The 12,293-nt window shown below is 46.3% G+C and overlaps 4 protein-coding genes across 4 annotated transcripts; 2 read left to right on the top strand and 2 right to left on the bottom strand.

The window, feature by feature from the left end:
* Positions 1-1,607: 1,607 nt before the first annotated feature.
* Positions 1,608-3,115, bottom strand: LAJ45_01931 (uncharacterized protein; the record flags this gene model as incomplete). Its single annotated transcript, XM_046111523.1, has 4 exons — positions 2,522-2,533; positions 2,597-2,716; positions 2,772-2,846; positions 2,906-3,115. The coding sequence occupies 4 exons, from the start codon at positions 3,113-3,115 to the stop codon at positions 2,522-2,524; spliced, it is 417 nt and encodes a 138-aa protein (XP_045975467.1).
* A 395-nt stretch (positions 3,116-3,510) lies between these two features.
* On the top strand, positions 3,511-4,183 carry LAJ45_01930 (uncharacterized protein; the record flags this gene model as incomplete). Its single annotated transcript, XM_046111522.1, has 3 exons — positions 3,511-3,535; positions 3,700-3,977; positions 4,049-4,183. 3 exons carry the CDS (start codon positions 3,511-3,513, stop codon positions 4,181-4,183), a joined length of 438 nt encoding a protein of 145 aa, XP_045975466.1.
* Positions 4,184-4,860: 677 nt separating this feature from the next.
* On the bottom strand, positions 4,861-5,523 carry LAJ45_01929 (uncharacterized protein; the record flags this gene model as incomplete). Its single annotated transcript, XM_046111521.1, has 1 exon — positions 4,861-5,523. One exon carries the CDS (start codon positions 5,521-5,523, stop codon positions 4,861-4,863), a length of 663 nt encoding a protein of 220 aa, XP_045975465.1.
* Positions 5,524-7,510: 1,987 nt separating this feature from the next.
* Positions 7,511-10,514, top strand: LAJ45_01928 (uncharacterized protein; the record flags this gene model as incomplete). The annotated part of the gene is made up of 7 exons (XM_046111520.1): positions 7,511-7,656; positions 7,748-7,857; positions 7,951-8,044; positions 8,115-8,293; positions 8,365-8,685; positions 8,756-9,659; positions 9,713-10,514. 7 exons carry the CDS (start codon positions 7,511-7,513, stop codon positions 10,512-10,514), a joined length of 2,556 nt encoding a protein of 851 aa, XP_045975464.1.
* Between the last annotated feature and the right edge of the window lie 1,779 nt (positions 10,515-12,293).

The following is a 12,293-nucleotide window of genomic DNA, read 5'->3' as shown; positions in this document are numbered from 1 at the left end:
TGATACATACTAAACACATTTCAAGGCCTTGAGGCGCCGGGGCTGTTAAGTACCTCAAAGATAATTTACCACCTATCCTACTGGCACAACCCACACCACCTTACTCCCGCTCTTCAAAATACCAGGCCCAAAGTGCAATACAGACCGAAGGAGGAAATGATAGTCTATGGAAATACATTCAATCCAGTGCGCTTTCGTTGATTGATAAATTACTCACGGTGCTCTTTGTAGGGACGGATGGTATTGGCGATGTCATCTAGGTATGTTATTGGGGGTGGTTCTATACCCCAAGAGCGCAGAGACAAATGAGGTGGCTTAGCCTAGTGATAAATCTTAGTTAGTGAGCTTCCGGCTCTTCCTTCTATTTACTTTCGCTAGCACGGGAAAAAAACTGGGGGGGGGGGGGGCTGTAGGTGAATATGAATTGAGAGGTAGAGATGGATGGAGCATTTTTACAATCATACAATATCACTCGCGCCAAGAAACACATATCTCGCTCTGCATTCGTTTTTTTTTTGTTTAATTCATTAATTGCTCGCTCTGCATTCCTTGGCTAGTAGCCCATGACCAATATCACTAACATGGACCATGGTCTTCAAGTGGAAGGTCAGCTGTGAGTCATGATGTACGTCGTGGTAGATTCATGTCATTACTGGGTTAGGTTTCCTAGCTCCCTTACCATCATACCCTTAAGTACTACTTCCAGGCCACTGACAACTGTGTGGGCGAGCGTGGTCTAGCGGTAGACACCTCTATTATATGTAACTGTTCCCCCCCCTCTTTCCGTATAATGTGGCTCGTCGTTAGACTCCATTCAATTAATGGACAGGGCCGGATGTAGGGGTTAGGTTAGCGAAACCTTTCCGATCTATATTATTTTATAGAATAACAGATAGATACTCGCCCAAATATCTGCATTTTGGGGTTGGTCTTACCGAATAAACACTTAGAACACGAGGATCTTTAACTGGATCGAGTTTTCGGGATTAGGTGCAAGACGTAGGGTCAATAACAATCAACTCCTAGTACTAGGGTCCTTCTGGTAACAAAACTACATATGAAGTATATATGCGCCTCTGTAATATCTCCTTAGGGTGTAGTAGACTCCTAGCTAAGGAAGAATTATAGTTATGACCGGTCAGTACGGCTGATACAACTCTAGTGGTATAGTTGGCTAGGACTCACGGGGAGGTCGTTTTTCGTTTTCGTTTTTGCTAACTATTATTATGACTGGCGTAAGGTTATCTGGCTTGCAGCACCTATGCCAAGTTCTGATCAATCCCATCCACCCGTATACCCATGAAGACATTGTTCATTAAACATGATATCTAGTGGGACTGGCACTTTTTTAAGAATATTGTCTAGCTGGTAGTTTATTTCATGATATGAGATGGTATCCCTTTCTTATCCTCCGTCAATATTAAGATTCCACCCATAAATCCGCATGATATAATCGCAGAATCTAGCACAAGCTTTGTGGCAGTTATAAAAGTACATATTATCCACTCTTTAACCATAGAAATATGTGGACAGGGCCGCACATGGCTGAATAAAGGACGCCAGCGCCTTCAGGCAAGCCCAGGCACTCATTTTCAACCACACGCGTTCTATGAGTCATCCACCCTTCTCTTCTTGTGACTCCTACCTTCCTTCGTTTCCGTTGTTTTGGTCTCGCTGCCGCTTACAGCCTCCCCTGCCATTTTCTTGGCGCACCACGCAGTCCCATACTCCAAGTATTCCGCCCTTGTGACCTGTCTCCTCTTCATCTCTGCCTTATCCAGTGCCAGTGCTACACCACCTTGCCAGGTGTATGTGATTGGATCCTCTGGCTTCGCAATCCTTACAATCGCATCGGAGGGTGCAAGAGGCTGTAGCTCGCTCTGCAGCCGGTCCAAAAAGCCGGGGATATTGGCATTGCCACCTACAACCACCACATTTGCCAGCAATAGGTTCCGGTAACGTTCCGGCACACTTTCGAGCGACTGAATGACAGTTTCTGGGATGCCGGATTGTTTGAGTCCTACATCAGTCGGTGAGAAGAGTAATTCTGGCACAGTAAATCGTTCGTTCCCCAATACCATAACCTGCTCGTCATCCCTGGCAGACCCAAGCTTCTTTGGAATATGGGCCCGCTGATGGCCGAGTTTGCCAGAGTTGTAGTCAGGAAGAACATAATCCACTACAATGGGATTGGCTGAGTTTTTAAGTGCCTTGCATTTCTCAAGATCGCCCGAGAAGTCTGTGGATATATAACAGACGGACTCCTTGACCTGATTTACCAAATAGGGCTCTTCCATCATGTTATAAGTCCGCAAGGAGACCATTTCTTTAAGGTAGTTGGTTAGGAACTTCCCGCCGACGTCAATACGGCGTACACCCGAGTTCCAGAGCTGGCCGTTGATTATCGGGGTTATGTGGGTGTGGGAGAAACCGGAGTCGATGACGAGGCATGCTTCGGCGGGGGGGTTAGTGGAGGGGTTATAGTCAGGTGTATACAGAGCACCGATGTTGTTCCAGGGTATCAAGGTTGGACCTGGATGGGGGAGGGTTAGCGGGTCAAAGTGGCGAGGGAATGGCTGGCGGGAGATAGACCTACGCAACGATAGTAGGCGCTGAACTCGTATTCTTCAAAGACCATCTGGTCGCAATTTGATTGTAGAGCTGACGGTGCATTGGGGGCCTCAGTGAGTAGGAGAACTGTTTGCCTGGGATCGCACTGTTTGGAAGTTAGATTTAGATGGTTTAGACGAAAGTCTTGGGGACTTCCATACTTGTAACTTTGAATCTGAATCTAGAAAGGTCCTGTCCCATATTTCCTTCTCTGCCTCCCAGTTGACCAGATAGCCCTTTGGTAAAGATAGTTAGCTGGAAACGAACCATGGATCATCGCAGAGGGTAAACATACCTTCTCGACAGGTCTTCGGAATGACATAGATCCAAAGTCTCGACAACTATCCAGCTGCTGACCAACCAGCACGCGTTTGTCTCTTGCGCGGGCAAGACAGTTTGGGACCTGTAAGCAATCCTCTGGAACGGCATTTTCAGCGGCGAATCCAGCTTTGATTGTGTATGAACCGTTGTCCACTACAAGCGTTCTTGTGGGCTTTGGAGGCATATTGTATTGCTTGCTATGCTGTGCTGCGCCGTTGTGGGCCTCGTCGTCGTTCAATGTCGATGTTTTCACTTGCTTACCTCGCTGCTTGGATAACAGGCCCTGACACCGCAGCAGAGGCTCAAGTGCGCAACCCCGACGGCACCCGCCAAACCCCTTCCGTCACCCCTACATAGAAATTGGCTAGGATCTTTTTCTTTGCTGATTCAAGAATGACCAGAGAAGTTTAAAAAGACCGCGAACGTCCCTTTTTTATAAAAATACCACCCCGCGTCTTCCCCCCCTCTCCACACACTCCAATATAAAAAGTCTACATAAAACAGTTCTCGAGGATACCTTAAAACACCAACGCGTTCTCTCCTACCGCTGCTTCACTAGGTTTTAATACTACTTCAAATATGTCAGATCGTGAATTCGGAGGAGGTATATTACTGCATCCCATCCCCATCTATCTCTTTGCTTTTGTTTGACCTGCCGCTTTTCTTATCCCCCTTCCTATTTTCCCCCACAGCTACATAGCTACCTCCCCCCCCCCCCCCATAGCTTCAGTACTATGAACTAATAGCTACCTCTCTCACACCTATTAGCAGATGACCTATCCCTCCCTAAAGCCACTGTCCAGAAAATCATTTCCGAGATCCTCCCTTACGACCTCGCCTTCGCCAAGGATGCGCGCGACCTCCTAATCGACTGCTGCGTCGAATTCATCACTCTTATTTCCTCGGAGGCCAACGAGATTGCCGAGCGCGAAGCGAAAAAGACCATCGCGGCTGAACATGTCATCCGAGCCCTTAGGGACCTCGGCTTCGAGGAGTACATCGACCAGATCCAGAATGTGGCGCAGGAGCATAAGGAACATCAGAAAGTATTACCCCGGCGGCTGGCGTGCATATGGATGATATAAGATCGCACTCAGATGATGCTGACAGTTACGAGCAACAGTCCCGCGAAAAGAAACAAACGAAGCTCGAGCAGTCCGGGCTGTCGCAGGAGGAGCTCCTGAGGCAACAAGAGGAGCTGTTCGGGTCGGCTAGGGCCAAATTCAACCAGCAAGGCCCTGGCCAGGAGTAGACGCCAACACCCACCCGACATTGATATGAACGTAATAACGGGTGTATTGAAGGATTGATAGACTAGGATGGGTAGTATGGTGCGGAAGGAATCTTTTCATAGAGATCTACCGGTGGATCGATCTTACCGCTCTCTTTACTCTCCCTTCTATTGCTTACCAAGGAAGCAGGAAGGCTGATATCCATGTTAATAACGGGGGTTTTTGTTTTTTGTTGTGCGTTTTATTTTCGGAATTAATGGCGCAGTAGTGTTATGCAGTCTTTGTTGACTTGGTTCTTTCTGGGTTGCCGGTTACTCTTTTTATTATTACTATTATTTCTTTTAAACCGGGGAGATGGACGGAGTATAGGGTACTAGGATGTTTCTTATACTTTCTTCTGGGGAAGGGCCTTGGTGTCCCTAATTCCTTGTACAAAGAACGATGGAGGTTCATCATAATATCACTCTCTGGTAGGGAAAGAATATAATTTCTCAATTTATTTGTGTTAAACAGCAATCGGATGTCTCGGTTTTTCTGATTAGTCTACAATAGATTTTAGATGTGCGCGAGTGATATACTATGATGAACTGTGTCTCACATCACATGGATTAATTGCCACCAAACTGCAAGAGTATCTTCATCAATATCGAGCAAAATATACACTCCTTGGCTAGCCCCTTAGACGAAACTACCTAATCTACGCGCCAGCGCCGGATAAATTATGCCTAACTTCATCGAAACCCATTCGCTGCCAAACACCACCGATCATCTCAAGAAGCCTCAAAAACTCGTCATCGTGGATGGCGTTTATGATGAAATCTTCAACTTGCCTGAACTCTTCTTCTTCTTGTGTACGGAGATGATCGCCCCTTTGTTTTTTCTGTTCTTGCTCGTCTTTATCGTCGTCATCGTCTTGTTTCCGCTTCCCTCCTCCCCCTCCCCCTCCCCCTCCTCCTGTATTGGGATTTCGAGTACCTGCAGTAGGGGTAACTGCAATATCACCGGCAGCTTTCTGCCTTTCCTGTGGAACGGCCGGCAAAAATGTTTCGGACCTAAGTTCCGGTTTTTTATAGCCACGTGGAAACACTGGAAATCCTCCGCGATCCTTTGTGTCGTTCGACCTAGCACGTTCTTCAACAATCTCGGGCAACCCGGACCTATAACCTCCCACTCTAGTCTTTGTGGATAAGCCTTGATTGTCACTCTGCTGTTGGAAGGCGCTAACCCCAGACTTTGGTCTAGAAGAATGTTTGAAGTCAGATCCATATGCAGGTGTATTATCACTAGTAAAGACTAATGAGGGCGCTTTTTTCACTGGCGTTGGTTTTGGGAGTGGCGGGAGACTGCCAATCGAATCCATCGGAGCTCTATTGTTTATGGAATTTGTCGGATTCTGCACGATGGGTTTTCTGGATAGAAAGCTGGATGGTGGGCGTGGTGGTGGAATATCATCTTCCAGAAACATATCAGAAGGTTTTACTGTGCTAGGAGGCAGATTCTGGGGAGCAAGATATGAAGGTGCTGAGTGAAGATCGGTTGTTTGTTGAAAGTTACTGTGTGTACTGTTAGTTGTAATTACACCAGCTTATAATCAACACAGATCGATGGGAAAACATCTTTCTAGGCGAATCGATCCCTCAAGCAATATAACTCTTGGGCTTTTAGAGAGAAAACAAACCTCGGTGTGTAGCCCGAAGAAGATCTAGGTGGAGTACGTAGCACTTGGATAGTATTATTACGGAGAGGGACTGGTGGGCCTGCCTGTGCAAACTGAAACTGAGAAGATGGCTCGTGTTTATCTGCTGGAGGTTTGCCAATTGGGCAGTTTTCTTGCTCGAGAAGTGCTGTGGCCGATTGGTAGGCGGTATCCGACTGAAATTTGATTTGAAATCGGCGAATCTAAAGTTCGACATAAACTCGGTATATTAGTAGAACCTTCTAGAAATTAATTTTTTTTTTTGCTAAATTATATATTACTAACGGTTTGGTCTTCTGCTTTATAATATTTGATGGCTAGAGATGGCGAGCGCCCAAGTGCTATGAAAACTGGTTTATGGAATTGTGATGAATCATGAGACGGGATAGTCTGTTTAACTAGGCTTGTCAAGTCTAAACTCTCCTATTTTAAAGTATCAGAGCCCATTTTCTCTAGCTATGCCCCAAACTTCGACTAAAGATGAATCTCACCATTGTCTCAAGACACCATACGACTTTCAGCCTTGTATGCTTATCAACAAACTTTCCATCGTTCTGAATGTATCCGGGGACACGATGAGTATCGATCACCAGAAATACATTGTCCCTGTGTGGGAAATGTGACCATGGAGGGTGGGCCGAGTCTGATACTGAGGAAACAGAAGAGGAATACTTTAAGAGCGGCCAACTAGACAATGAAAGAGGGGAGTTGACTGTCGACAGAGGGAGCTTCCGAGAATCCATGTTAACATGTATATATGGCTATGGGAAGAGAGTAATAAAAATTTGCTTGTCCTGGCCTTAGTAATGAAGTTGAGTTGCAAAATATATATTTAAGGTTTTCCTATCTCTACGTGCAGAATAAGGTTTGTAAGTACGATAAATGGCGTGAATGCAATTCGGACGTAGAACATATTTTACTTTGCAGGTAGGTACATGTGTAACTTGGACCTCGAGAATCATAATAGATCACTCGGCACAAGAATGAGAGAATGCAGATTTCTTGACAAGAGCATTTAGGGCAAAACGCATTTGTATCGGTAAGGGTGAGCTCTAGAATTTGATCACTCTTGAATCGTGTGGATGAGTACATGCCCATGTATTAACACCCCCTTCAACTCCTGCGTATATCACGTGGTGTGAACGCCCACAGAACGACCTCCTCTTTAGACTCTGAATGTGTGTAAGGCACGCAGCTCTTTTCTTAGAAAGTTGCAACCCCCCAGTTTCTTGGCAAAATCCCCGGACCTGATAAGGCTGGATGCATGTATTTACTTGTTCATGTCTATTTTGTGGTATGCAGCTGGCATGCAATGTGAAAGGGCTCGGCGTTAAAGCAACCTCAATTCAACTCAACTCGGAAAAGGAGCCTCAATCAGGACGCGTTTTCTCGTCGCTTTCAGAGTCGTCGCGGTCCTGCTCGTGTTTTCCTTGTCCAGTGAACTCTTTAAAACCCACTGCTGTTCCATAGGGTCGCGTTTCCCCTGCCATTCTTACCCAGCCTAAGCGTGTCGATCGATATAAAGCGCAAGTTCGGAAAAGCGAAGAAAGGGAAAAAGAAAAGAAAAAGGGAAAAAAAGAAAGAAAGAAAACATTAAGTAGAAGAAAGAAAGAGAAGGAGAGAGAGAAGGAGAGGAAAGGGGATAATCTAAATGTCAGAAAGCTCAATGGCAGCGCCAACACCCGAGCGCGAGCGCAAAGGGCCATGGGCAAACAGAGTTCTCAGTACCGACATCGAAAAGACACCTGAATACGACGAGTTCATCAAAAAGCTATCAGAATACCACGAGAAGCGAGGGTTGGTTGCTCCCTAGGGTCTACTTTGGCGTAGAAAACGTTTTGGTTTGGTTTGGTGCTCTTACTAACTCTTTCGCGACTGAACCTCCTAGGACCACACTCACCATCGAGCCTGAACTCGGACGGAAGCTCCTTGACTTGCGAAAACTTTATGAGAAGGTGACCGCTCTAGGAGGTTACGACAAAGTAACGGAAGAGAAGGGTAAGATATTGGATGTTAAATACCCTAGGGCGATGGAAACAGAGGAGCGGGGAGCGGACAATTGAGGTTGACATTTTTTTCGCGAAATCACAGGTGCCTGGAGAGATCTTGCGCTACAGTACAAGCTTGCTGCGAACAACACCAACGCAGGTTACCTTTTAAAGACGATCTACTACAAGAATCTCGCGTGCGTTCCCCCCCATCTAATCCCTTTGTTGCCCCAACTCTGTGATAGCTAAAATACAGAGCCCCCACAGCGCCTACGAAATTTCAAATTTCTTCGGGAAAGAGCCCCCCCCAAAAGAGTGGCTAGAGGAGCGATCCGCTGCCGGAGGGTCAATCATGACGAGAACCGCAGAAGATTTTCAGGCGCCTTCGCCAAAGTCCGAATCAAAAGTAGAGAGGTCTCCAACCCCACCACCCACGGAGAAGCGAAGTATGTTATTGTGGTTATTGCCCTATTTCCTGTCATCTGTACTAATCTTTAATGTCGGGATTATCCCACAGGTCTACGTCAAGCACCGACACCAAGAACTTTCTATAATCCGGATACGACTTCTCAGCGCCATAACCCACCCAGAGCCACAAGCTTACAGCACCAACAGCAGAACTCCCAGCAGTCGCAGCAGCAACAGCAAAACCATCAAGTGTCACCTGGTAACCAGTGGAACGGAAGTGCTATGAATTTCCCCAATTTTTCATCGAACACGGTCAATGCGCCCATTGGAATGCCTGTACCAACACCCAGAAATGCTCCACATGAGTTTATCACCCAGAAAAGGAAGGCCGAGCAGTATGCCGCAACAACAAATATGGCTAGGTTTGGAGGTAACTATCCCTTTCTCTTCTTCTTCCTGGTGATGATAACGGCGCATATACTGATGGATAGAACATTTAGTCGGTCACACAGGTCCTAGCAACATGACACGCATTGCAATGGGATTGAAATCCGGCTTGCCAGAAGAGGTCGACTTTGCTTTGAGCCAGCTGGTTAAAACATCATACGAAGCCGGCGATGACCTCCGCGCTGAACAATTCCCTGGTTTAGCTGAGGCGCTGTATGATAAACTACAGTCAGTTACTCGTCTGATGAAACTACACTCTCTCAACGGTAGCGAGGAAGTCCTGGAGGATCCTGCATTCACAAAGCAGCTCGAGAAGGTCAATGAAGCGGCTTTGATATTACGCAACATGTCCTTCCAGGTAGACAACGCTAGATACTTTTCGCGCCTCAAGAATGCTAGGTCTATCATAGTTGCGGGCCTGAACCTCCCCAACCAAACCTGTTTCATGGAGTTAAAGCATTATATTCTCGATATGGTCGAGTCAATGGCTACCCACCTCGTGCTTTCAACGCATGATAACATGTTTGAGGCGCTGCATGTCAATTTATTATCAGATGACCGTGGTCTACTTTTGGGGTCACTCAAGTCAATCTGTAGATTCGTCATGGGACGTGACGAAAGTAACCGCTTGGGAGAAATTGGCATGGATGCCATCAACCGAATACGCAATCTTCTGATGCTTGAAGATGAAGACTTGGTTTCTGCTTGTTTGGACTTTTTGTACCAATACACTACTAACGAGGAAAACGTCGAGAAGCTTATGCAACCTCCTGATGGTATTGAATTGATAAAGCAGTTGATGAGATTGTTACTCTACCAAGCCATTCCCGGGGAACAGACTGTGTGGTTGAAGACTAGAATACCTCGTCCAAGTCCGCCGAGAGAGATCCCGAATCTTCCACAGGAAATCGTCAATGACCTCCTGACTTATATGGAGCCAGAAAGAGCAACTAAGTGGTGAGTTACATTATTATTTAACCCAAACCAGGCATTTCTAATCCCCATACCAGGATGAGATGCTGTTTTGAAGAAGACCCAAACTCGGATATCACCCAAATCGCGCTTTGGCAGGCCTACCAAGCCCGCTTCAACGATTACGTCCCGGCTGGCCGCAACCTTCTCCCCGCCGCTGAGTTTATTAAGAATGTCAGCATCGCGTTCTCTGTTGCTTCCGCAATGGTCTTGACTCTCCCCACAGGCGGTCAGAAGTTTATCATCAAAGGTATCAGGGCTAGAGAGACTCCAATGTCACTCAAAGGCCAGATTTACGTTGCTTGCAAATGGATCGACACCACAGGCAACGGCGCTAGATGCCATGCACAGCTTCCGACGCCTCAGGACCTATGGGTTCATGTACTGAACGATCATATCGGGGCTCCAACGGATCCTGGGAGAAAACTGCACTGCAACTGGGGCGGATGCGGAAAGTATAATCATCAAGCTGGAGAAGAGGACCGCAGGAAAGTTATTGGACATGTCCGGACTCATATTCCTGACTTGAACGATCTCCGCGCTGCCCGGATCGCTGGAATGGAGGATGTTGACGGCGGCATCGGGGGTGATGAAGAGCCGAATTCGAAGGTCATCATCAGGAGAAACCAAACTGGCATTGATGACCGCGGGGAGGCGGCAGGAATCCCATTAACTGCCGCCTTAGTATTAAGGAACATGGCCAGGAGGGGTATGAACGATGTTAGGGAGATTTTGGGGGCGGAGAGGGGAGCGTTATTTGAAGTTATGGCAGTTAACAAGCCCCTTGCGGCTTATGTTGCCGATCTATTAGTAGAGGATGGTATGGTTATTGATGATTAGGTTACACACTGTAGAAAAGTATTTATGCGGAATAAGGGCCACGGTTTAGAATGGATTGGTTTTGAAATGTTGGCCGTGAAGGTATCTATCACTGTCTACTATACCATCAATCGACTGTGTATAATGCATTTTTCTTCCTTTAATTTTTTTATTTCTTTTTTATTTCTATTCAAAAAGTAACAGTTTGTTTCGACATTGGTTTACCATGTTTGTTTCGTTTCAAATACGGCTTCCAAGCCGAGGATCAAACATGTGATTGTCACTATTCAGAATCACTATACATTACGTATAGCCAGTATAGTGTCAATGGTAGACGGTGGAAGCAACTGGGTAGTCTGGTCTATCATGAGCTATTGGGTATATAATGACACATCTGTACTGTAGTCAAGTATACCAGCATTCTATGTCTATCTATATCTCTGAAGTCAAGAAAGCAGCCCATATTTCCAGCATTCAATGATAACAATTTGTCGAGTGATAATCCATGATGATAACCACAGGCTTGGAACTGCTACCTGTGTGTGTGTGTACTCGAATATTATTTCAATACCCTGTCTCGGGATTCGGGAGGGATGGCTGAAAGCAGAAGCTTAAACAGTCTCGACAACGTTTACCCGGATACAAGTAAGCCTGGGGGAATTGTGGGGTACAACGACAGTTCCCTGGGAATCACATGCACAATGATTATGGGGTAAAGCGATGCTGGATCGCGAGTCAACTGGACGACGACCTCTGTAAGATGTACTCCAAGCTACATATATGTATGTACCTACCTGGTACATACATGGGAAAGCTTTGTTTGCGGATACTCATGCAGCCCTCACTCGTAATCATTCCCACTGGGTAAATGGTCTGGTTATTATTAGTGAGAGGTAAAGGTAAACTGAAAGTGTATTCTAAATCAAACGTTGGGGTGGCCTTGTATTCACTGGTTAATCTTTGTTGTTGCAAACGTACCTGGGTTAGGTTGCCATGTGCGGTGTGGGTGAGCTAGAAGCACGAGGGCTTGTGTGGCACAGTCACTTTGCCACGGTCTTTTCGGTGTTGCAGGGGGTGTTTGTTTTTTCCGTTGCAAGACGGAAGATATGTTGCACTGTTGCACATGGTTTTCTAGAAAGTCCGAGTGCCAGATCATCACCAACAAGGCAAGCAAGTGGTGTTGAATTCCGCAGGAGTAACTAAGGCAAGTATGGTTTTTTCTTTTCTTTTTCCTTGTGCGTAGTTAATTGAGCAATATTAATGGCAATTGTTTCACCGCCTGTAGTTTTTTTAATAACGGGTAAATAAAGGTTGTGTTTGGCCATGGGCATCGAGAAAAGCTCGATGGCCAGCGCAACATCAGGCAAGCAGGCCCTTTGGATCCTTAAATACCAAACCCAAGGCGGGAGAGGTGGGGATTTTATGTACTCCAGGGCGCCGTGCAGCTTTGGTCCTTTGCTGGTCTAAGCTTAGTGTAAAGGGGAGACGTTTTGTTTTGGTTAGCCTTAATCCACGGGTAACTGTTTTTTTTCTTCTTCTCTTGTGTGTCTTTCTCTTGCAAACGTGAGGGAGAACGAAGAAGATCGATGTGCAGCGTGCAGAGTGTATAAACACTGCCTAAGTGAGCGTGCATCGACAAGTCTAACGAACGAACGAGGAAACGAATCTTATTTCTCTGACATTCTCTACTGTACTGTCATCTAAGGACGCCGAGTCCCGTTCGTTCACTCCCATTCTTACCTCCATCCAATCCCATTCTTGTTCAACCTCTTCCTCCTACGAAGTCCATCTTTCGTGTCT

The sequence above is a fragment of the Morchella importuna genome (genome assembly GCF_003444635.1).
Source record: "Morchella importuna strain M04M26 chromosome Unknown Morimp01GS003, whole genome shotgun sequence".
NCBI classification, from domain to species: Eukaryota; Fungi; Ascomycota; class Pezizomycetes; order Pezizales; family Morchellaceae; genus Morchella; species Morchella importuna.
This window is presented reverse-complemented; position numbering and strand designations above follow the sequence as displayed.